General features: G+C 57.0%; 1 protein-coding gene and 1 long non-coding RNA gene across 3 annotated transcripts in view; one reads left to right on the top strand and one right to left on the bottom strand.

Annotated features, from left to right (window-relative positions):
• Window positions 1–2,984: 2,984 nt before the first annotated feature.
• Window positions 2,985–24,402, bottom strand: part of SLX9 (SLX9 ribosome biogenesis factor) — a 36,601-nt gene continuing 15,183 nt past the window's right edge. For both annotated transcript variants that reach the window (XM_002830789.6, XM_063720928.1), the window contains exons 3-6: window positions 21,231–21,299; window positions 14,204–14,351; window positions 8,190–8,258; window positions 2,985–5,114 (exon numbers count right to left, since the gene is read on the bottom strand). In XM_002830789.6, coding sequence (XP_002830835.4) covers window positions 4,991–5,114; window positions 8,190–8,258; window positions 14,204–14,351; window positions 21,231–21,299 — 410 coding nt within the window. In that variant the 3' untranslated portion in view covers window positions 2,985–4,990. The remainder of the gene's footprint in view (window positions 5,115–8,189; window positions 8,259–14,203; window positions 14,352–21,230; window positions 21,300–24,402) is intronic.
• LOC129052343 (uncharacterized) lies at window positions 13,054–18,316 on the top strand. The gene is made up of 2 exons (XR_008517358.2): window positions 13,054–13,543; window positions 14,567–18,316. It is a non-coding gene; the product is annotated as an uncharacterized LOC129052343 (long non-coding RNA).

Below are 24,402 nucleotides of genomic sequence, written 5' to 3'. Positions count from 1 at the left end.
AAAACCCTGGTCACGGCGGCAGCTGAGAACCCACCAGGCTGGAGGGGCCGCCGGGGGCTGTAGGCAGACAAGGCCTGGGCGGCAGCCAGCACCCACCAGCGTCTCGGAGCAACGACAGTGGCTGCCGTCACCGGCGTTATCGCCACACAGGGAACATTCCAGAAGCAACACGCCTGGTGTTTGTACAACACTTGGCTTCCAAGCAGCAGAGAACCCTGACTCACCAGCCTGGGGGCCGCGGCTGTGCCTTGCCCCTGCCTGATGCGGCCCCAGTCACCGCCCCCCCTCCCCACACAAGACGAAGGTCACAGACGCGATGGAACCTTCAGGGACAAACTCAGGCTGGTGCAAGGGCGCTGTGGGGCCTGGACAAGCCAGGTGCAGGCCTCATAGAGACAAAGCCCTCACGTGGGGCACTCTCAGAGCCCAGCGATCCAGACAGCGGAGCAAGGCACCCGAATGCAAGCCGGCCCTCAGGGCCGGCACAGGGTCCCGCTGCCTCCCACAGCAATGCTGCAGGGAACACACCCCTTGCCGGGAGCCGACCCACTCACACGTCTGGGGTGATGCGGGTAGACCCCACCACGCTTGCCCGCTGGGGAAGGTAGAATGCGCAGGCTGAGACGGACAGCTCAGGGAGAGGTCCATCGGGATGCTGGAGTCAGCTCTGTGTGCAGCGCCCGTCCAGTCCCCGCTGTCCCCTGTGAACACTACACGCAGGCTGTGTGTGCAGCGCCCGTCCAGGCCCCGCTGTCTCCGGCCTCCCATTCACTCATCTGCGCACAGTCCCGGTGCTGCTCACATAGCGCGCACAGGGCAAAGACCCTGCTCTCTGGAGCTTTCCTTCCGGTGAGGAAATAAGAAAAGAAAACCAGGGCCCCAAAGTGTCCAGGAGCATCATGGCCAGGGCAGGAAGGTGCTAGACAAACAAAGAAAGGCAGGGGCCGGGTGCTTCTGTTTGCGCTGGGAGATCAGACCCTGAGAAGGGGTCAGAGGTCCGGCTGGGCAAGGGGAGCCGGCGTGGACGCCCCCATGGGCCCTGCAACAGCCTCCACCTTCCTTCCCTCATCCTCACATCCCAGCCTCAGCCCACTCGTGGCCATCAGCAGCCCCCTATGGCTGCCCAGGCCCCAGCTCCTGGCCATGAGGCCCACACCGCCTCCACATCCTCACCACGCCCATGGTGCTCCGCTCCAGCTGCAGGCCCTCTCCCACCTGCTGCAGGGGCGTCTAAAACCCTGGTGCCCAAGACCACCCCTAGACTGGAGATTTCCCAAAACTCACATCCCCCAGAACCTCAGAGCCGGACCATATTTGGAACCAGTCAAGATGAGGCCACACTGGAGCAGGGAGGGCCCTAACCCAACATGGCCGGTGTCCTCATAGGATGTCACAGACATAGGGACGCGAGCGACGTGGCCACAAGCCAGGACACCAAGGGCTGCCGGCATCTGTTGCACCAGGAGGAAGTGTCTGGAATCAGAAACACAAGTAATCACCAGCAGCTGGACAGGCAAAGGAAGACCCTGCCCTGCAGCCTGAGGGAGGTGGCTCTTGACACCCCAAGGGCAGACCACCGGCCTCCGGGACACAGACAATGCACTGTTGTCTGATGCCCCCACTGTGTGCGTTTGTCACGGCAGCTCCAGGAGCCAGAGAGGCTGGCCAGGGTGTGCGGGGCCTGCCCCGGAGCGGTGGGAACGGTCCCTGCTTGCCTGAGGACACGGACGACAGTTGGTGACGGACACACAGCTCCTGGGAACAGGGATTGCTGACTCAGTGAGGGGCCTGAGAACGGGACGGCCGGGGGCTTTCTTGGGGAAAGGCGGACCCAATAGCTGCTGGGTGTGGGCCTTAGAGAAGCCTGGTAGGTGCTGAGAGGTGGTTTCCTCGGCCCCCCCTGGAGCGGCCACACTAAATGCAGCCTGAGGACAGCCAGGGACAAAGGAGATCCCGGGTGCCTGGAAGGAGAACCTGGGCCTGCCCGGGGCTGAGGGAGACCCCCCAGGGCCTATGGCCGTCCCAGCCAGGAGCCCTTCACTCTGGGCCAGGCATTTGCTATTCCTTTGGCCAACACCCCACACCCCCTGCAACCAGACACTGCCCTTCCTACCGGACTGACAGGGTCGGCGGTTCCTCCCACTGCCTGTCCTGTCTCCCACTGTGCCCCACAGCCCCCCATATGCCAACACTGGGCCTGGGGCTGAGGCACCTGGGACGTGCCCAGGCCAGGTCTGTGGACCTTGAGCCTGGCATCCACGGTCCCAGCCCAGAGCTTCTCAAAGAGTCCTGCAGGCCAGAGTCAGGCACCTCCAGGCCCCAGGAAGCTTGGATCTGCTGTGTTAACCCTTTAACTCCGAAAAATGCACCGAGGGCCCCAAGGTCTAAAAGGCATGAAAGCCCAGTCAACTGTAGAACTTGTTTAAATCAATTACCGAGGGATTCATGTTCCTTCTCCTGAAGCTCCTACAGTCATCCTCTCTGACCTGCTGATTCAGGGGCTCTACCCCAGGTGAATGTCCAGAGAATGCACACACCCCATCCTCTGCCTCAAGCCTCCCTCTCAATGATGGCCAGGAGAGCTCAGCTGACAGCCACGGCAAACCCCACACTTGGACGCTCTTGTCACGGGATGACCCCGTCCCAGATGTGGCCTTAGCTGAGGGTTGGGCTCTCTGCACCTGCAAAGAATGCTGGGGTGGCATCCCCACGAACACTATCAAGGGCTACTTTCCTGGGACAATCTGCATCCATCTCAGCTGACGGGACACCTGCTGCCGCTCCTGCCCGGCCAAGTACCCGTCGCTGTCCTTCCACAGCAGCCTCCTCCCTTCCACAGCACCCTCCTCCACACGACTCTCAGGCACCGCCGGGAGCTGCTCACCCAGGGAGGAGTTAGAGGCCCCTGAGCCCGCAAGAATCCCTAGAAGAGGGGCTGCAAGCCACAACCAGACAGGAGTCATTTCAAAACCAGGAAGCAAGAAGCGTTTTTACGTTTTTATTTTTTAGAGACAGGATCACTCTGTCACCCAGGCTGGAGTGCCGTGGCGCAATCTTGGCTCACTGTAGCCGTGGCCTCCTAGGCTCAAGCAATCCTCCCACCTCAGCCTCCCCAGTAGCTGACTACAGGCACGCACCATCACGCCTGGCTAATTTTTGTTATTTTTTTGTCAAGATGGGGGTCTCACTATGTTGGCTGGTCTTCAACTCCTGGCCTCAAGTGATACGCCTGCCTTGGCCTCCCAAAGTGCTGGGACTACAGGTGTGCGCCACTGCGCCCGGCCAGGTTTTTACAAGAAACCCAGATCGTGGGATTAGGATGCTGGAGGAAGTGGAAGCCGCCCCCGCCTGCCTCCCCACAGGCTGCGCTGCATGCATCCCACAGACGTTGTTCCCAACACTCGCTCTACCACAAAAATGGTTTTGTCGCAAGCACTAGTTTGTGACCAGCTCCTCTGAAGCGAGAAGCCCGTTCTCTAAGAAGCTGGGGCTGGGCAGCCAAGCCGGCCCCCACCGAGGGAGCGTGGGATCTGCCGCCTGTGGCTCCTATACGCCCGTCTGTCCCATCGGCCAGGGCCTTGGAGGGTGTCCAGGCTGTCTTTGTGGATGCCGTGTCTGCTCATGTCAGGGAAGGGCCAGGACACTGAACAGAAGGGACGCAGGCTCCAACTCGCCTCGGCCACCCACTCGCCAGGCAGCCTTGGCAGTGCTGCTGGGGCTATGAACCCTGAGCAGGCAGCAGGGCCAGGGGAGGTCGGACCATGGGGGCTCACAACAAGAGGGGCTATGCACAGGGGCCACCCACAGGCCCTGGAGCCAGAAGGCCCTGGAGTCCCTGGGACCACCCCCACCCCAGGCAGCCTGGGAAGGCTCAGGGTGCTGGGCCCCCGCCTGGGAGCTGAGAGTGGTCCTGCTCTGCACTTCCCAGACACTCCGAGTGGGGTGCACCACCACATCCAGCCTGCCCAGCCCCGCAGCAGGACATGGGCCAGCGAGGCCCCGCAGGGCACTGTGACAAGGGGGAGCTCGGGCAGGGGGAGCCAAGCTGGGCCTCAGGGGCCTAGGGACGCACCACCCCCTTGCTTTCCACAACCTGAAAACAAGGACTGATCAGTCACTGATTCACAGTCCAAAAACCAACCCCCAAATCCCAGGGCTTCCATCAACAAAGGAGGACCTCTCTCACTTCTGGGTCAGCAAGAGCTTCAGGGCTGGGCCCATTCCACGTCTCCTCCCTGCAGAAGGACCCTCTGCTCTCCGCCCCCAGAGCAAGGCAGTGGGCTGCCTGGGTGTGGAGCAGCTGAGTAGGGCGAGGGCAACGGGTGGGGTAGGTGGTGTGCAGCCCAGGGGATGCAGACAACAGGCGAGGAGCAGGCCGGGGGCCTTGCCAGGGCCATCTGTGTCCCTGGTCACTGAGGATGGCAGGGGAGACTGGAAGGGAAACAGACCCCCAGGTGGGGAAGGCCCCGAGCCAGTCCCCACGGCAGCCCCTACAGGCCTCAGTGCTCCTGGATCCCACCAGGGCCGCAGCAGGAACCGAGGCTGAAGCAAATCAGGGCGGCTGGTGACACAGCTGGGGCCACACCCAGGCACAATTCCTTCCCAACACAGCCAGGAGGCTATCTTGGGGGCACCAGTGCCTGCTCAGGGACGGACTTGGGGCCTCCACAACTGCAGTCCCCACAAACCCTGTGCACGGTCCACCCTGACTGCGTGGGGGCTGGGGCCCCCAGTGGAGGGATGTGGCTTGTTGTCCTGAGGAGAGCGGGGGCAGCTGTCCCAGGGTGGGCCCAGCCCTGTGAATCAGGCAGCAGCTCATGGGAATGGCCCTGGCGGTGCAGGGGAAGTTCACAGAGCCATTTATTGAGCCCCACAACCGACCAGAGGGAAGGGCGTCCACCAGACTCAGGCCATGGTCCTTGAGGGGCCGGCGCTCTCTACTTGGCCCACACGTGTGTCCTGAGGAGTTGTGGCATGCCCGCTGCCCTGGTCAGAGCTGGCCGCCATCTTCCAACTGCATCTGCCGTGTCAGCGTCTGCCCAATGGCCACCAGCGGGCTGGCTCTGTAGGCCGGACTGGCCAGCAGCTCCTGAAACCGGGTCCTTTCTTCCTCGCTGAAAGAATAGAGACCACAGATCAGCAGGCAGGAACCCCCAGACCCCTCAGCACCCCCAGCATCTGACACAGCTCAGCCCCTCAATACCCAGGCACATCAGACACCGAAATGAATGGCAGAGGCCTGGGGCCACCATGGGACTGAGTGCCGGGCCTCGGAAACTTCCGGCAGGAGGGGAGAGGCTGCCCCGGGCCATCCTCGTGGCCACATGCATCCCAGAGCCCTGGCAGTGCCCACTGTGGGGTTTGCCGTTGAGGTGTCGCCCGGCCAGCAAGTCTGGGGCTGATGGGGCTGCTGCCAAGGCTGAGAAACGGGGCGGCAACTCACAAGCCCGGCAGACTCACACCTTACATAAGAGACGGCTCCCTCCATGGGCGACTAAAATAGACGCACACGGAGGAGAGCCGAGAGCCGAGACCCGAGATCCTGAGCCGGCAGAGGCCTGCAGCAGAGGGGGGCGCGGCAGCCCCAGACGGGTGCCACGGCGACGACCCAGCACAGCACCAGCTCACCCCAGCCACCACCCAGCCCGGCGGCCACTCAGCTCCTGCTCTAAAACCAGAGCAGCCACCCGCATGCCAGAGAGCTGCCCTGCGGAACACAAAGGTGACCTGGGTCCCATCTCAGGCACAGGAGCCTCGGGGGCAGCTCCCAGACGGGCTCTGCTGCAGCTGCCAAGAGGCCCTGAGCCTGGTGGCGGGGAGGTGGGGCCTGTATCCCCTCCGGCCTGTGTGTCCCGTGTGCACGGAGCCTTGTGCAAGGCTGGACCACACTGGCCCTGGTTTCCTGGGCAGTCAACAAAGCTCCTTCACACCCCACTGGACGACCGCCTGGGCGGGGTGCCCACACACCAGAGCCACAGAGGACAGTGGGGCTGGGGCCGTCTCCACAGCAGGAGGCGGTCAGGGCTCTGCTGGTCACTAACCACCACCTCCTCCTGCCACTGCCACCCTGGCCCCAGCATGGCAGCTGGGGCTCTCCCCATAAAGTCAGGGTGAAATGCCTCAGTCACAGCCTGGACATCACTAGTGATCTCTGGGGCTACCAGGACCCAACAAGGCCCCACCTGGGGCAACTGAGGAGCCGAGGCCAGGGGAAGGCCCAGGCCAGGTTCTCAGTGCTGTGGTCCATCGGGCAGAGTCCTGGGTCAGAGCTGGGGAAGGAAAGGAGCTGACAGTGACGCTTGGAAGCGAAGCTGCACGGGGAGGGGTTGGGGAGCCTGTGCCTGCGCCTGAGTTTAGACACTATGGGACATGGGTTCAGTGCCCCTGGCACTGTGTGGCTCCCCTGCTGGGCCAGGCCTCCAGGTGCCATCCTGGACAACCGTAAACAGAGACCCACAGACAGGGGCCCCCACCTGAGAGAAAAGCCCCTCCTCGGTTTGGTACTCGGGGAGCAGCCTTGGGGCACAGACCACCAGCTCCAGGAGCTACAAGGCTCATGCCCAACACGAAGCCCCCAGGGGAGCATGACCCAGGGAGGGGAACACTCTTGCTTCCCACTGGGATCTTGAGATCGAAGGATCCAAGCCACTCAAACACCTGAGCCCTGTCCACACGCGCCAGAAAGCACCACGGACATGAAAGGGAACAGACCTCTGGCTCCAAAACACAGAGTGAACAAGGGGGCCTCCTGCTCTCCTCTCAGAAGCAGTGAGAAACCAAACTCGATCTTTGATGAAACCAGGAGACCTGTTAACCTGAGCTGCTTCAAAATGCCGCGACCGCAAGGACCTGGGGCACCAAGGGATGCGGGCAACAGACAATCTGCGAGAGGAAAACCCGTTGCCCTGTCCAGGCAGGGAGGGGCTCCCTGGACCAGGCTGTGCACTGGGGAGAGGTGGAGAGGGAGGCCAGGCAGGACGTTGGCCACACAGAGAGGGCTCTGCTGTTCGCAAACTGTCTCCAGACAAGACTGGCCCAGGAAGAACTCAGTTCATAAACAGAGAAGCAGAAACCAAAGAGGACAAACATAAAGATCTACGGGAAGACCCTGCTCCTCAAGAGGCCAAGGCAGGAGGATCGCTGCAGCCCAGGAGGCGCAGGCTGCAGTGAGCCTTGATCACACCTCTGCACTCCAGCCGGCCACAGAGCAAGGAACTGTCTCTAAAAAATAAAAATAAAAACTTTTTAAAAAACTAAAAAAGACAGTTTACTATACTATCTGTATGTCACTCTAGACCCTACAAAGTGTCTAGAGTAAAAATGGATTAGAGAACATGAGATGGAAGACAGACAGCTTAGAGAGATCCAGTAAGTGCATAATTGGTGCCCTTGAAGGGCCAAGACAATAAAGAAATCTTTGGAGCTACCATTCCACACCAGCTTCCAAACATAACTGTACTCCCAAAACAGACACCAGCTTCTAAACACAATCGTACTCACAAAACAGACTTCAGATTCTAAACTGGAAGGGCACAGTGGGCCTCGGTAGAAACTAACACAGAATGTTCCCTACTGAGAAATAACAAACTCATTTCAAAAACAAAGAAAAAAAAATCATTCCAGTAGCTAACTAAAACCATCTTATAAGGGTGTAAATTGTGGCTCCCTCAGTGGAAACGAGCTGAGTCTACAAAGAGGCAAGACAGTGTGGTCTGGAGATTTTTGTACCCAAGAGGACAACTGAGTACAAATTTCTGCAAATCACAGTGTCCTAGCCCTGCTAACTGGGGGCCGCGGTGCCCAGCTACAGAACCAAACATGATCATCCAGATTTCAACCAGCCAGGGGAGAGGAGGGGTGGAGAGGGGGCTGCGTCCACCCATCATTTTAGATCCATGACTCCCCTTGGAAGCCTTCCTGGGAGGCGGGACTTGCCCCAGGGCCACAGGACCTGACTGCACTGAAGAGCCCCCCGAGCGGACAGGCAGGAGCCAGTGGGGCAGCACGGAGGGGACTAGAGGCATGGGCGGGGCTCTCAGCCGCTGAACCCCTGGGAGGGCAGGCCGGAGGCACTCAGGACCCCTGGAGAGGGCGGGGTGGGGGCACACAGGAGCTGAACCCCTGGAGAGGGTGGGCGGGGTGGGGGCACTCAGGAGCTGAACCCTGGGTAGGTGGGCGGGTGCACTCACAGAAGCTGCTGTCTCTGGGCTGCGCTCATCCGGCTGAGCTCTGAGGGCCGGGGCTTGTTGCTCTCCTTGCTGTGGACACAGAGAAGCCACGTCAGTCAGCATCCAGCATCCCCTAAACACCTTCCCATGGGCAGAGGCTGGCTCCTCCCTTCTTGGAGCAGACGTCGTGGTGGCTGGAGGTGACCAAACCACTGCAGAACCCCAAGTTCCAAGCTGCACTGTGGCTGTGGAGGCTGGACCTGGACAAGCAGTGCAACTGCCTGACCGTCCTGTGACCTCCCTGGACAAGCAGCGCAACTGCTTGACAGTCCTGTGACCGTGGGCCCCAAGCTGCTCCATGTGGAATCTGGTGACTCCTGCAGATCCTCCTGGCTCCGTGGGGCATGGAGGGAGTGGTCAGCCAGGAACACATCTCACGACATACAGCGTCTCCACCCCACCTGCCTGGCCAGGGCAGGCTGCGCAGACACCTCACACTTCGGGCCAAAGGACCCTGGCAGGCAGAGCCGGTCCCACTCCCGCAGTACACACCACTTCCCAGGAAGGCTGAGTCACCCACCCAAGCCTACATGTCCCCAAGTCCTCTCTTTAGAAGAAGGCGCACGCTATGCTACAGTGGGGAGCTGCACCTGCCCTCCTGATGACTGAACTTGGGGACAGGGGCGCGGACCCACCGTAGATCCTGCCCTGCCTGCACCTGCGGGGGGTGCCAACGAGTGCTGCAGTCCCCCATGGACAGGTGGAGGAACTGAGGAGGTTTCCTGAGTGCTGCTGGCTATTTCCTTTAGTCCTGGGATCTCCGAACCACCAAGCTGGGCCTTGACTAAGGGCGCAGGCGGGCCAGGACACTCTCATCTCTGATGTCCACCCCAGGCAGGCTCTGGCTGCCCGCGACGCTTCTCACCCTCAGTTAACCATGGGAATCTTCGGGAGCTCGCCTGCACTCCCTGTGGTCAGCTGGCCAAGGCAGCCACCCACCTGGCCGAATGTTCAGATGGGACAGCGACCTGGGTCTTAAAAGGAACAGAGAACCCGCAAGGCCACACCACGTGCCTTCTCAGATCTGCCACCCACATAGTGAGATGGGACCCAGATGACGGCGGGAAGGCAGAGCTGCGGAGTCCTCAGACCAGCCCTACACTTAGCCTCGGGCCAGGGGACTTGATCTTTTATTCATGGATCTCTTAAAATATGAACGACAGACATTTTGTGTCTGCCCAAAATAGCCCTCAGCGCCCGCTTTCTTTTAACCCTGGCTCTGTGCTGATTTGGGGAAGGACTCAGTCCCCATCCCTTCCTGCTCACACCAGCAGATGACAGCCCCTCACATCTCCCAACCTTCTGCCTGCTCAAAGCTACAGCTCCATTCATTGCAGGGGCTCTGCCAGGGCTGACGACATCTCTCCACAGCCTCTCCTGGGCCAGCCTTGCCCCGATGCAGAAGCTCTGCCCCCCTGGCCGGCTGACCCCCTCCCTGTGTCCACCCCTGAGCAGCAGCTCCCTCACTGGCTGCCCAGAGCTGTCCCGGGTCCCCACCCTTGCAGAAGCCATCAGCGTGAGGCCCCCTCCTCTAGGTGCACCCCTGGTGCCAGGGCTCTTGGCAGCCATGTGCTGGGGTCAGGAGACCTGAGCCCGGGTCCAGGGCAGCCTTCCTGGTTGGGGAAACCTCAGGCCCTGGAGCTGCACCCTCATTTTAAGAGATGAACTAGCAGTGGGGGCGAGACCAATGCCTCCCAAGGTCCCAAAACAGAGGAGCCGCACCCAGGGTAGCTGCAGTGCCCACAAGACCAGGCGCAGCACCTCCGCTCCCCACTGCAGGGACCGTCCCCCACCCACGTGTCCCAACCCCCATCCTCCCAGGCGGGATGCACAGCCTCCCAGTGGGGTTCCTGAGTTCAGGGCCCCGGGGACAGAGGCCTGGGCAGTTACCGTCATGGGCCAAGGGCACACACCGACAGGGACGCGACTCTGCGAGGCCTAACAGCAGGAAGCCGTGGAGGAATCGGAGCCTAGCTCCGCCCAGTGTGGACCCCCACCAGTCCCCACGGCACTCCCTCCAGGCAGGAGCAGCGACGTCACCACCACTCCCCTCCCGACAATCGCCCACAAAGCGCACACAGGAGGCGGAGGTCCAGAGCGTGTGGGTCCCCTCCCGAAAATCACCCACAAAGCGCACACAGGAGGTGGAGGTCCAGAGCGTGGGAGTCCCCTCCCGACAATCGCCCACAAAGCGCACACAGGAGGCGGAGGTCCAGAGCGTGGGGGTCACCGGGGTCAAGTGTCGCTCGATGCCTGCTTCCCAGCCAAGAGCGACGTGGACCCCAAACACGGGCCCTGCCCTGGCCTCTGAGATTCCAGCTCTGCATCCCGCACCCCAGGGGCATGAGGCCCTCAGGGCAGGGTGCCAGGACAGGGGATTGAGGGGACTGGGTTGGGAGGGGACTGAGGGGACTGAGGGTTGGGAACGGCCGTGGGGCAAGGACCCAATGCTTGGGTTCCACAAGGACGGCTCTGGCAGCCCAAGCCAGATGTTCTCCCCGCTAGGTGGGAAGGGGAGAAGCGAGACAGGGCTCCAGGCTTGGAGGGAGGGGCTGTCCACCCTCCAGCCTCCCAGGCCATGGTGCTCGCCTGCTGACCCCTCAAGCCCACAGCACATCAGAGTCCAAGAGTGGTGGCCAGTGGGGCAGACCTGCCTGCTGGGACCAAGTGCAGTTCTCAGAGACATGGCCCGCTGCCCAGGCCCGCCGAGCCCCAGACCCCAGGACAGGCAGGCCGAGCCCCAGACCCCGGGACAGGCGCGCCGAGCCCCAGACCCCGGGTCAGGCGTGCCAAGCCCCAGATCTCAGGGTCTCACACCTCCTGCAATACCAGGGCCAGGGCTCCCTAGAGAAACAGCAAGACTGGCAGGAGATGTCCAAGATGCACCTGGGATACCTGTTGGTGCTCAGCAGTGGGAAAGAGCTAAAAACACAACCCTCACGTCAATGGGGCCAAAGGGAGCCGGGGCAACGCCAAGAACTCCCAGCAGCCAACGCTGGAACAGTTTTGGCACCAAAATCAAGTAGCGCTGTGTGTAAACTAAACATCCATCTGTCCAGACCAACACCAACGTGTGAGCGATACATACACGGGGAGAACAGACAAAGCTCCTTTCCCAGCAGGATTCCAAACAATCTCTGTCACTGCTGTGTCTTCCAGGAGGTGGAGCACAACCCCCACCCTGAGGCCAGGGCTGCAGAGCGACTTCCTCCCAAAGGGGACAGCATGGGGGGGCCTCAACCCAGCAGGGGCCAGCTCAGCCTCACGGTGAGTCAGGTGACAGGGTGTACCCAATACAGTGGAGTGACAGTGGCACTTGGCCTCTGGGGGCTTCCTCCCCAAACCCAGTCCCTTCCTGTACCCATGAGAAAAACATCAGACAGATCTCAGCTGACGGACAGCTTCCTCAGAACAGTCAAGGTCACCAAAACCAAGAGGAGTCTGAGAAATTCACAGCCAAGAGGGGCCTAGGGAGCCGTGACATCTGAATGTCACGTGGGATCCTGGACGGATCCTGAGGCAGAAAGAGTCCGTTAGGGAAAAATGAAGGAAACCTAAGGTATGGGCTTTAGTTAACTATTAATTAAAGCTATTTCTCTATTGATACGGGTTCCTTACATGTGACAAACGTACCACACTAATGTCAGAGGAACAGCATGCGGGGATGCGGGAGCTGCACAGAGCTCTTGGCACCACCTCTGCCATTTTTCTACGAATCTAAAGCCTGCCTAAAATAGGGCTCATTCCAAGAGCTCCCCCAGGGTCAGGAGGCACTGCTGCCTGAGCCGCATTTGAGGGATGGGGACTCCCGACTCCCAGCGACAGGAGGCTCTCAGGGCTGACAGCAGATGGGCCTTCCCGGCCCAGAGCCCCACATGGAGGCGCAGGCAGCCCTGAGGCAGGGGCACATCCTCCTCGGCCTGGGGGCTGGGTGTTTACACAGCCCTCTCCCTTCTGGGAGCCCCAAGCACATTTTTCAGATGAGAAAACTGAACACATGGAAAGGATACTTGACCAGGGTCACATTTTTGTCCAAGAACCAGGAATGTTCGGTTGTCACATCTCCACTCCGGGCGGCCGCTCCTATTCTGGACCCAGTGCTTCTGCTGCGGGATGCCAGCCTGGAGCTGCCTGGGCTTGCGGCGCATAACCTGCCACCCCTGAGCCTGGGCAGCTGGGCCATGAAAGGATGGACCCCAGGTTTGACAATGCACACAGCCCCTGCTTTCTCCCCAGATGGAAAGTTAGTAGGAAAAAGAAAATTATTTTTTAAACGGCAAAATTAGGCCGGGCGCGGTGGCTCACACCTGTAATCCCAGCACTTTGGGAGGCTGAGGCAGGTGGATCACAAGGTCAGGAGATCTAGACCATCCTGGCTAACACGGTGAAACCCTGTCTCCGCTAAAAATACAAAAAATTAGCCAGGTATAGTGGCGGGTGCCTGTAGTCCCAGCTACTCGGGAGGCTGAGGCAGGAGAATGATGTGAACCCGAGAGGCGGAGCTTGCAGTGAGCCGAGATTGTGCCATTGCACTCCAGCCTGGGCGACACAGCGAGACTCCGTCTCAAAAAAAGAAAAAAGCATAGAGATGACACAAATGAATGAGGAAGGCCCAGAAGCTGAGACAGAACAGAGCAGCCCGGCCTCTTTCCAGCCAGCCCTGAAAGCTGGGCTGTGGCTACACAGCCCCCACCTGAGCCCAGAGCCTCAGCACCCACACCCGGGCGGTGCCTCCCAGCTACAGGGGAAGGGCAGAGGCTGGCAGGGCCACATCCACATTGTCAGGACACATGGAACCTGCCACTGGCAAATGGCTCATCGGGTGGTGGGGTTGCGTCACTGGGGGTTGTCACTGGGGGTTGCATCAACGGGGGTTGCGTCACTGGAGGTTGTGTCACTGGGTGGCGGGGTTCTGTCACCGGGTGGCGGGGTCGTGTCACCGGGTGGCGGGGTCGTGTCACCGGGTGGCGGGGTTGTGTCACTGGATGACGGGGTTGTGTCACTGGGTGACAGGGTTCTGGAGGGAGCACCTCAGTGCGTCAGGAGGAGGGCTCATGTTCGGGACCAGGCCTTGCCCAGGGCAGAGGGGTGGAGGGGCCCCACTGGGGTCCAGGCCCAGGCCCAGGCCCAGCACTGCTGGCTCGGCCGCTCACACACTAAAGGCCCAGAACCCACCAGCCCAGCTCTCAGCAGGGGGCGGGGGAGGGGCACTGTGATGCCACAGCCAAGGGTGGGGTAGAGGCCTGCCTCTTCCCTGAAGAACAAACCGCATCCAGACCCGTGGTGAGGCTGGGAGGCATGTGCTTCCCACACAGGTAGGTACAGATCGGGAGAGGAGCCGCACTCACCAGGCCCCGTCCCTCCTGGGGAGGACGCACGAGGCAGCTCCCGCCCCATGAGGACAAGCTCTGGGATGTGTGTCCCAGGGCCCTGCATGTGTGGGTCCCACACCCTCACCACACCCGGCAGCAGGCCTGAGCCGTCCTCACGGGCCACCCTCTGTGGGACGGAGTGAAGGGCAGGGCAGGGTCCACTCAGGAGGGGAGACTGGAGCCCCTGTCAGAGGCACGGGAAGAGCATGCTGGATGCTCAGAGGCCTCGGCTGAGCACAGCAGGGTCTCTGTGGGGTGGAAGCTGTGGCAGAACAGCGAGTTGGGGGGACCCCAGTGGGACCTGGCAGGAGCTGTGGCCCCTGTGGGGGAGGGGCACGAGGGAGCTCAGCATCAGCAGAGCCACCAGGCTCCTCACAAGGGTGGGCCTGGGTGCCCCCGAAACTTCCCCCACAGCCCCCGCCAGCCTCACGAGCTCACGCCCTGGGAACAGGGTACCTGCGTGGAGCACCGGCTGAAGCCCCAGCTCTTGGCCTCTGCAGGGTCAGGAACCACCGTGGCCCGTGGGTCCCACTCATATCCCTCCACCTTTGGACCCGGGTCAGCCCCACAGCTCAGAAAGGGCCACCCCTCCCAGACACTCACCTGCGGGCTTGGCGCCGGCTGCCAGCCTCGAGCCCCAGCAGCTCGGGCAGGGCATCCCTGAGCGGGTGCAGGTCGCCCACCACCACCGTGGCCCTCCGCCTCCGCTCCTCCCTGTGCTTCTGCTCAGCCAGTTTTATGGCTTCGATTTCTAAGGAAGGAGAAACGACGTTAGAGGCAAACAAGAGGCAGAGGAGGAGCCCAGGCCCAGAGCCTCTGGCCCATGAGAGACCTGGCGGGGTGCCCGGCCCTGCTGCCTCTCTCCTTCCCGCTGTCGCCCCCATTCTGCCCCTGGGAACCTGCAGGGCAGGCAGGCTTGAGTTATTTTTTTCCCCTTAATGACAGAGCTGTGCTTTTTAATCGCAGGGCTGACAATGAGGTGGAGCTGCAGCCACTGAGGATTTCTCCTGCAAAGGGACGCTGGCAACTGCGGCCAGAGCACGTGTAGGGGAGTGCACACAGCCACCGAGCACGGGGGACAGAGGGAAATGAGGAAAGGCGGTCCTCAACTTAAGATGGCAAGTCACAGGCTGGGAGGCTCAGCTTTGTTCTCAGGAGGGAGAGGGCTCCCCAGAGGGAAGGGGAGAAGCCCCAGGACAGACCTGAGGGCTCGGGGCCATGAGGGGTGGCAGGTAGGGCTGAGGCCTCCATGCTAAAGAAGGGATTTGGGCAGGGTCTGGACAGAAGGGGCATGGCCTTGGGATTTGATTTAATTTAAAAATGTATTTATCTCAAAACTGCTAAGAGAACACATGCTCGGACATGCTGCTCACTGCACGTGGCTCCTGGAGGCTGTGGAGCGTGGACAAAGCCTGCTCTCTTCAGGGCAACCCAGCGGGACAGGCCTGCAGCTCAAACACTGCCAGCTCGTGACACAGGCCCAGGCATGGCAGCACCTGTGCCCCCTGGGAGGAGTGCCCAGGTTTCCAGAGGTGACAACAGCCAGCTCCTCTCCAATCCCGCTTTCTGGGACAGCGGCACCCCTCTCAGCCCCCAGGGCAGGTGACTCGCAGAGCAAGGTCTGAAGGGCCCACCCTGACCAACCCGAAGTCAGGGGATGCCACCCTGCCCTGGGTCCCTGTAGCAGGGTGTGTTTACCTGGCTCCAAATCACTGACAAGAACCTGGGACAAAGACCACCCTTCCTCTGGGTCCTCAGCCCCCAGTGCAGGTTGAGAGCTTGGAAGGTGTACACCAGCTCTCCAGCCTTGGGAATCATGGGGGTTTATAAGGTAAGAATCCAGCACTTACTCCACCCTGCCTGGACTGTGGTAGACACGTTACTCAGCACCTCATCAAAAGAGAGCCAGGGCACCCTGGAAGCTGGGGTAGGGAGGGGCGGGCCAGGCCAGATGGCTCTTTCACAGGCTGCAGACCCAGGCCAGGAAAAGCAAAGCAGAGGCGTGTGGCTCCCATGAGGACAGACACAAAGGCCCGCACCTCAGCAAGTCAAAGCCAGAAGCCTTTCAAAAGGATACCTCGTGCCCAAGCAGGGTAAGCCCCAGGCATGCAACGATGGTTCTCCCGGGAAATGCCACAGGGTGACCCTCCACAGTGGCCGCTCAAGAGGCGAGAAAGCCTATGGTCACCACCACCAGTGTGCAGAGGATTCTGCACACTGCCCATGCATGAGAAAAATTACAATGAAACCACAAACGGAAGGAAGCTCCTTGACAGAGATGAGCTGCTAGAAACCCACAGTGAGTATCACATTTCAGGGCAAAACATTGGACACTCAATGATAAATCCGAGCAAGGAAAAGATGACCACAATATCGACAATCCCACCCAGCCCACTCAATTCTGAGGGGGAGGGAGGGAGCGAGGCAGTGGTGGGGCGGGACCCACGCCCTGGGAACACTCAGCACTGCTCTCACCCGCAGCACCCGGGGGAGGCCCCACACAAACACCAGCTTCTAAGCAGCCAGGAGAACCAACGGGAGAATGCAGTTCTCTGTCAGTTACTCCAGAAAAATCGGATGCTGCCTCAGTTAAAATTTCAACGGGATTTTTAGTCAAACCTGTGCAGCTAATTCTAAATTTTATTTTTTAAAAACAACTAAATGCATAAGAATAGTAAAAACATTTTTTACAAAGAACAAGCAACAAGAAAGGGCTATCGGATATTAAAGCAAATCATAAAATAACAGAAATTAACAGTGTGGCAAAAATGCTGATGAACACTCAGTGGACGCAGGGCAGACCGGGCAAAGTGTGAGCATGACACGTGAGTTTAGATAAACTGGGGCCCTCCTGGGGAAAAAGTCAGATTCCCCTCTCACACTGTTCCTAAAAATCAGTATGTATGAATTAAATACTAAAAACAAAGAGGAATCAAAGGCCAAAACATACAGTAGGAGCCACTCGACTGGATTAGAAATCAAGGAAAAGAAAATTACAACTACAAAATACAATTTTGCACCTCACAGATTGGCAAATTTTTCAATGTTTCATAATATCAAGTGTTCGAGGATGGAGGGAGCTGATGGGTGGGTGTGAACTGGCCCAGCCGCCTCAGAGGACAACTGAGGGTTGGGAAAGTCAAGTGGGACATGTGTGTGATTCCAACTACCCACCCTCCCACCCGCAGGGCATGGGGAGCCACTGCCCGCGGCACGGCTGGGGCACAGGCTGTGTGGTGGAGCATAGAGGCGCTACCTGGGCACTGGGGAGGTGTGTGGACAAAACAAAGCAAAGCAAGGGACGGAGAGTGACCGGGGTAGGCCTCTAGGAGTGGGAGGGCCCTGCAAGGGGAGGAACAGCAAGGACAAAGTTTGCAAGCTTGTCCTCACAAAGGCGAGGTGGGGTGGCGCGTACAGATCCACAGGGAAAATTTCAACACATATTGGGGAAAAAAAGCAAATTGAAGGAAAAAATTCACACATACAGAAAACATGCATTTCTAAAGATCCTAAGGAATCTACAAAATGACTACCAGACCTAATGCATGACATTAGTAAATTCATAAGATACAAGATTAGTATTTTAAAAAACCAACTGTATTTTAACATACTAGCAGAGAGCTGAGAAAAAACTGCATTTATGACAGCATAAAAAACTATAAAATACTTAGCAATAAGCTTATTATAAGATGTAAGATCTCTACACTAAAACTATATAACACTGATGATAGAAATTAAATGGTGAGATATACTATGTTCATGAATTTGAAGATTTGCTTTGCTAAGATGGTAATTCTGAACTGATCTATAGATTCAATGAAATCCCAATCATAACCCCACTAGGCTTTTGTTGTTGTTTTTAAAGAAACAGACAAGCTAATGATAATTTATATGGAAATGCCAAGGACTTAGAATATCCAAAGCAACCTTAAGACAGATGAACCAACAAAAAGGACTTATGTTATCTGACTTCCAGACTAATGCTAAAGCTACGGTAATCAAGACAGTATGGTTTTTGCTAAGGTACAACAAATAGATAAACGGAACAGAAGACAGCCTAGAAACAGATCCACACTTATGACACTTTTTGATTTTTCACAAAGGCATCAAAACAATCCAATAAGGAAAGAAAAGTATTTATAACAAATGGTGCTGGAACAACTGAATATCCATATTAGAGGGGAAAAAGGAACTTAACCACTGACACCACACAGACAAACAATTCAAGATAGAAAAAAAAACTAAATATGAAAGCTCAAAGTATAAAGGTTTTAGAAGAAAACAGGAATAATATCTTCATGACTTGGGATTAGGCAAAGTTTTCTTAAATAGGACACACACACACATACACACACACACAAAATAACTAATATAAATTAAACTTCTCAAAATTAAACTCCCGTTTATTAAAAAAAAAAAAAAAAAGTTCTCACGCCTGTGAATCCCAGCACTTTGGGAGGCCAAGGCGGGCGGATCATGAGGTCAAGAGATCGAGACCATCCTGCTAACACGGTGAAACCCCATCTCTACTAAAAATACAAAAAAAATTAGCTGGGCATGGTGGCGGGCGCCTGTAGTCCCAGCTACTCAGGAGGCTGAGGCAGGAGAATCTCTTGAACCCGGGAGGTGGAGCTTGCAGTGAGCCGAGATCGCACCATTGCACTCCAGCCTGGTGACAGAGCAAGACTCCGTCTCAAAAAAAAAAAAAAAAGAAAATGAACAGGCAAGTCACAGTCTGGGAGAAAACATCTGTAAAACACATATCCAACCAAAGACTGGACTCTAGGACAAAGAACTCTTAGAGCTCAATAATAAAAAGGCAAAAAGCCTCATGAAAAACGAATTTCACTGACGCTGAAACACAAATGGGCAGTAAGCACATGAAAATGCTCTTTTGGTGGCAATGAAAATGAGTACCACTGTGAGATGCCATTTCATGATCACCAGACGGCCCAGGCTGAGGGGACGGCATGCCACGTGCTGGCAAAGCTGAGGGCCAGGAGAACTGTCACAGGCTCTGGTGGGAGTGTGAGTGTACAACCACTCTAGAAAAGCGTCTGGCAGCTGCTTATAAAACTAAACATACACCTACCCTATGACCCAGCATTCCATTCCTCAGCACTTACCCCAGAGAAATGAAAACACGTCCACAAAAAGACTTGTAAAGAATGTTCAGAGCAGCCTTATTCACAGTAGCTAAAAATGGAAAAAAGCCCAGGTGCCCATCAGTAGGAAAGTGAGTAACAAATGGTGTATTCATACAGTGAAATACTTCTCAGCAATCAAAAGGCATGGACTGCTGCTACATGCAGCCTGGATGGGTTTCAAAACCATTACGCTGAGCAAAAGCAGCCAGACGCAGAAAGAGTGCATCCTACATGATTCCTTTTATATGAAGTCTAAGGCAAGAAAAGCTCAACTGTGGATGAGAAAGGATGACACAGCGGTTATTACCTCTGGGGCAGGTGGGAGAGGTAATTGACTGGGAGGGGTGCGGGACTGCCGGGGAATGGTGGTGATGGTCCGTAATCTGAAAGGGATTTCAGCTGCACAGGTGTCTACAACATTTGTCAGCAATCATTGAATGGCACATTTAAGATTTGCATTTCATTTTATGTAAATACAATCTTCAAAAGAAAAAGAAAAAAAAGAACCATGAACTCTAGCAGAATTATTTGGGGTGGAGTGTACTGACGTCTGCCATTTACTTTGAAACGCATTTTAAAAAACCCATGTTGGTAGATGGACAGAAACTGCTAGATGAACGGTTATGTAATAAAGATTGTAAAATCTGTGTGGTGGGTACAGGGTATTCACCATAAAATTCTTCCCACTTTCCTAAATAAAATTTTTCATAATAAAATACAAAGTAAAAGTAACTTGGGAAATGTAGCTAAAGCTGTATTTAGAGATAACTTACAGTCTTTCACTCCTGAACAAAACATATACAAACAGATAAGCAGAGTAACTGAAACCCAAAGAAAGCTAAAACAGGGGAGTGATCAAAATAAAAACAAATAATTTTGAAGACAAAAGAGTAGAATTGGTTATTAAATACATTAATTATTAAATGGAAGAGACAAAACTTCTTAATTTAATCAGAAATGAAGGTGGAGATACAAATAAAGAACGATAAAGAAATCAGAATATTTAATAAGAAGGCAACTAACATATAAAGATTGAGATCTGACTAAATTTGATTATTAATATTATTTAGAGACAAGGACCCACTCTGTCACCCAGGCGGGAGTGCACTAGTGCAATTATGGCTCACTGCAGCCTCAAACTCCCGGGCTGAAGCGATCTTCCCACCTCAGCCTCCTAAGTCGCTAGGACTAGAGGCTCAGAGGCACACACCACCTAATCTGGCTAATTTTTACATTTTTTGTAGAGACAAGGTCTCGCTATATTGCCCAGGCTAGTCTGAAACACCTGGGCGTAGGTGATCCTTCCACCTCAACCTCCCAAAGTGCTGGGATTACAGGCATGAGACACCATCCTCAGACAAATTCGATCATTTTGAGTGGCCAAAATTGACTTAAGTTGTCAAAAAACAAAAAAAAAGGACCAAGTGCCATGGAATAAAATTTACACATCATCAAAGAATTACAGCCTAGAAAATCAGGGTCCAAATGGCCACAGTCCAGTAGCCCGTCCAAATCCACTTTCATAGCTACGCTAGGAACTGTGAGAAAGAACATGGAGGAATGAATCATTTCCCTAAGAAATATTCAAAAAGGAGCAGACACCATAAAACGAATCATCACGAAAGAAACTGACAAAGTTTTCTAGGTCCTATCTGAAAAACATACATTTTCTTTAAAACCTCCAAGGAAAAAATAAAGCAGATAACATAAAAAAGAAAATATTCCAAATTAATTTCACAAAGTCAGCAGAATCACACTAAAAAGATAACCAAAAAATACAAAATAATTTTGACGAGAAACAATCTTAGAAAAACACTGGCAAATATCCGGCATCACGAAAAATAAGGAGATACTCCAAAACAACCTGAGTGGGAAGTGTGGCTTTCAGCCTGCAGAGACGTGCGGCTGGGAGCACGTGGCAAGGCTGACCTCAGAAAAGAGGGAACCACGGGCCTGAAAGGGTCTGGGGACACCAGGAGCCCTGCCCACACCCACGCCGCTATGCGCAGACACTGTTTTCACCGCGGGCAAGGCCTGGAAGGATTTCACATACCACTGCAGGCACTTCTGAACCATAAAACCTCCACAAGCACAGGTTACTTCCACGATAAAAAATTTCACGGTGGGGAACAAAAATAGGCAATTTTTATAAACAAGGAGCCGAGAGCAGCAGCTTCCCAAGGCCGTCCTCCAAAGGGAGGCAGCCCAGCTCCGTAGGTGCCCACACGGATGGGGTGGCGGTGCCACCCATAACAGGCCAGACCGGCCCGGCCATGCTGCCAAGTCTTCATGGCCACGCTCTCTGTGCCTCCACTGTCCTTCGACCCCACAGCAGCCTCTGAAGTGTCTTGGGTGATCCCCTTGGGCACCCCGCGGGGAGTGTGGCTGGTACAGAAGGCCAGATCGTGAGGCTGTGGGAATAGGAGGATCCACGGGATAGGACTTAGGCCGGCAGCTGCCTCGAGACACAGGCATGGACTTACTCTGCAACCACTGCTCACGCCTCAGCTTCATTTTCTCCTTCTTGGGCAAAACGGTCTTGGCCTCTGCACCTGAGGAAAGAGAACATGGGAGTGAGCAAAACGTGTCCAGGTGGCACCTCCATGACCTGAGAATGGGCAGAGCCGCCACAGTGACTGCAACTGGTCTGGCCCGTGCCGGCCTCTCAGGCTCCCGGGCTCTGGACAGCACCAGGGGCACCTGCAGCACGCCTCGGCCTAGCCTCGGGAGGCTCTCTCAGCAGCGTCCCCCCCCCACAGTGATGGCCTGGCCACTCACCCCAGCCTGCCCCGGAAAGCAGGTGTCCCAACGAGGAGGCCTCCTCCCCACTCATGCCCCGAATGACTGTCGGGACAGTCACTGCAGTGAAGCCATGCGGGAATGCCCGATGGCTCATGAAGGGGGCCGTGAACAGGGCAGAGGCCCTTAGGGGGACATCCCCAAGATCCTGCATGGTCACGTCAGGCCCAGCGACGTACGTGCTCCCTGCCCCCTGCCAGGCCCGATGACGTGCTCGGTGACCAGAGGCTCCATCCCTGGACCCCACAAAGCGGCCCTTTCAGGGAGCCTCCAAAAGTGAACTCCACAGGTGCCCCTGTGCTTGGTCCACGCGGAGCCCAGCCACCTGCCCAGTGGGTGGGGAAAGGAGGCTCATTTGCTGGGGGGACAGGGGCAGGGGTGGGATGAGCCTGCAGGGCTATGCAGGTGGGGACAGGTGGAGAGGGCACTGGGTGCTGCGTCTCTGACTCCAGTTTGCTCTGAAACAGAGTGGACTAAAGGGCATCCCCGTTTCCTCGGCCTTAACTGATTTCCCAAGACGGTTCACCCTCGGCTGCATTCTCCCCAGAACACATCTCCCAATATCTCTTTTAACTCATGCAGACCTTCCTGGCTTGTCCAACAAATCCACCATGTCTAATGAAAAACAAAGCAGAAGCAAGCCCTGCCTGGAGAAAGGCAGTCACTGCGCTCGGCATTTCAGACTTTTCACTTCAGGAGCTGGTGTGAAACCTCCAAGGCCCAGGGCTCCCGCAGGATTTAATCGCCTCCCACAGCTTCCTGGTGTGCCTGGGTTGACCTACTTTCCTCCATAGCACCCCGACCTCTCCCTCCCGACCACAAAGGGGAGGGGCTGATTCTGCAGCTTTTCCGTAGTTTTGAAATTGATTCAAAAGAGAAATGAATCTAAGAACAGTGGAAACTGACCCGAACAGTGACCTGTGTTGTGTTGGAATGAAGAAAACGAGGCCTGGGCGCAGGCCGGGTCAGGAACGCAGCACAGTGACCCTTCCCGGCTCTGGCCCCAGGGAGCTCCCCAGCCCCATTGCCATGGCACCAGGAAAACAGTAACCAAACACGCCGCTCCTGCAGGAGAAGAGGGCTTGGAATGCTGCAGCCGGAGCAGAGGCTTCCTGGAACTCCTGGCGGCAGCCCCAGGACCCCCAGCTCCCGCCGCTTTCTGGGCCCAAGGCGCCCTTGCTGAAGTGTCCTGGCACAGGTTCACGCCTGCTCCCCCTTCCAGCCTCTGGATGGGCTGACGGGTGTTCACTGAGATCGAATCGGTGCCGCGGGCTACGGAGGGGGCTCGCCCTGTGGGTCCCACTTCTCTCTCCCCGCAGGCCCAAGGCCACATGGACAGGGCAGGTGGACGCACCCCGCCCTGTGGTGGGGACAGTGTGAAGTCAGCTCGAGCTGCTCCGGTTTCTAAACTTATCCATGACAAGGCCAGCACACCACAGCTCTCGCAGGTGCTGCGGAAGCACAGGAGAGTCCCGTGGGTGCAGCACAAATGCCAGCTTGGAGGAGGGCTGGGCTGGGAGTGCAGATGCTGGGCCTCAAGCAAGGGTGTCTGGAGCCGCTACTGTCCTGGGCCTCGCCCCAAACCCAGATCCCAGCAGCACCAGCACTACAGCCCCAGTGGCTATGGGGAGGGGAAGGTCACCAAACACGTCTGATTAGTGACAAAGTGACGGCAGCAGGGGCCACACCTGAGGCAGGTCATCCAAGCCCGAGCTTCTCACATGGGGCCTGGAAGTCCGAATGGGCACCAGGAATACCAAGCCAGAGCTGACAGTAAAAACATGACTTCATACAATCAACCGGACAGCCGAGCTGAGGCTACAGAAGGGTGCACACTCAGAAGGGTAGAGGTGGCTGTGACCTCGGCCTCCCGCTCTAGGCAGAGAGGCTTCTTCCTCCGTGCCCTGTCTGCTTCACACCCTAGGCCACCTGCTGCACGGGCGGCTCACACACTGCCACTCCTTCTGGCCCGCTCAGTCCACGGCTCAAAGGTGTCAGGAGACGGGCAAGTCCCCATTAAACTGAACCTCACAGAACCCCAGCCAGTGGCTGAGGCAAGGCTAGACGAGGTACTCATACCCTCATTCCCCCCAAAACCGAGACAGGACCCCCCTAAGACAGAGCCCAGGCCTCCCTGTGGGGGAATACGCTGCAGGTGCCATCCACTTCCCCTCACACTCGGTGGAACCCTCTGGGGCCACCTGTTGCTACTGGCAGTGAACAAGCCCAAAGGGTGAAATACAAGGCCTCAGGGCATGAGGTGGCTCCTGCGATCTGGGTCCTGGGGCCCGGTGGTATCCAGGGTGCTCCTGGCTGCCACAGCACCTGTACCTGAGCTGGACTGCAAGTCACAGGGCAGATGGATGGTGGAGACGAAGAGGAGGAGGATGAGGAGAAGCCGTGCCCTTGCCTGAGTCTTCAGGAGCCCAGGATGCAGCTGCCACGGAGCCGACCTGCATAGAGGTACCGGGCTCACAAGCAGCGTGTGGGGACTGACCGTGTGGGACAGCCCCTCCGGCCCAGTGGGAGGCACTCTGAGGAGGACTCGAGGGCCGTTCAAGGAACAGCCCCTCTAACCCTTGACTCTGGAAGACCCCGCCTCAGCCCTGCCCTTGGGGAGTGACTAGAAACCAGCCCTGAGCTGACTCGTCACAGAGCCCTGGGGGTGGCTCTGGTCCCTGGAACGCCGGCCGGCCCGGCAGAAACCTGCAGCATGAGCTGAATGGCTCCGCACAGAGAGAGGGATGGGCGCACACTCAGGTACAGGCTGCCTAAAAACCCATGACAAGAAAAGGGAAGGTGAGATGCTGCCACACAGGAGCCAGGGCCCATGCTCTGAAGCTGCAACTCCGGGGA

Source organism: Pongo abelii, chromosome 22 (genome assembly GCF_028885655.2).
Source record: "Pongo abelii isolate AG06213 chromosome 22, NHGRI_mPonAbe1-v2.0_pri, whole genome shotgun sequence".
NCBI classification, from domain to species: domain Eukaryota; kingdom Metazoa; phylum Chordata; class Mammalia; order Primates; family Hominidae; genus Pongo; species Pongo abelii.
Note: the sequence above shows the minus strand (reverse complement) of the source record. Positions and strands in the feature narration are given on the sequence as shown.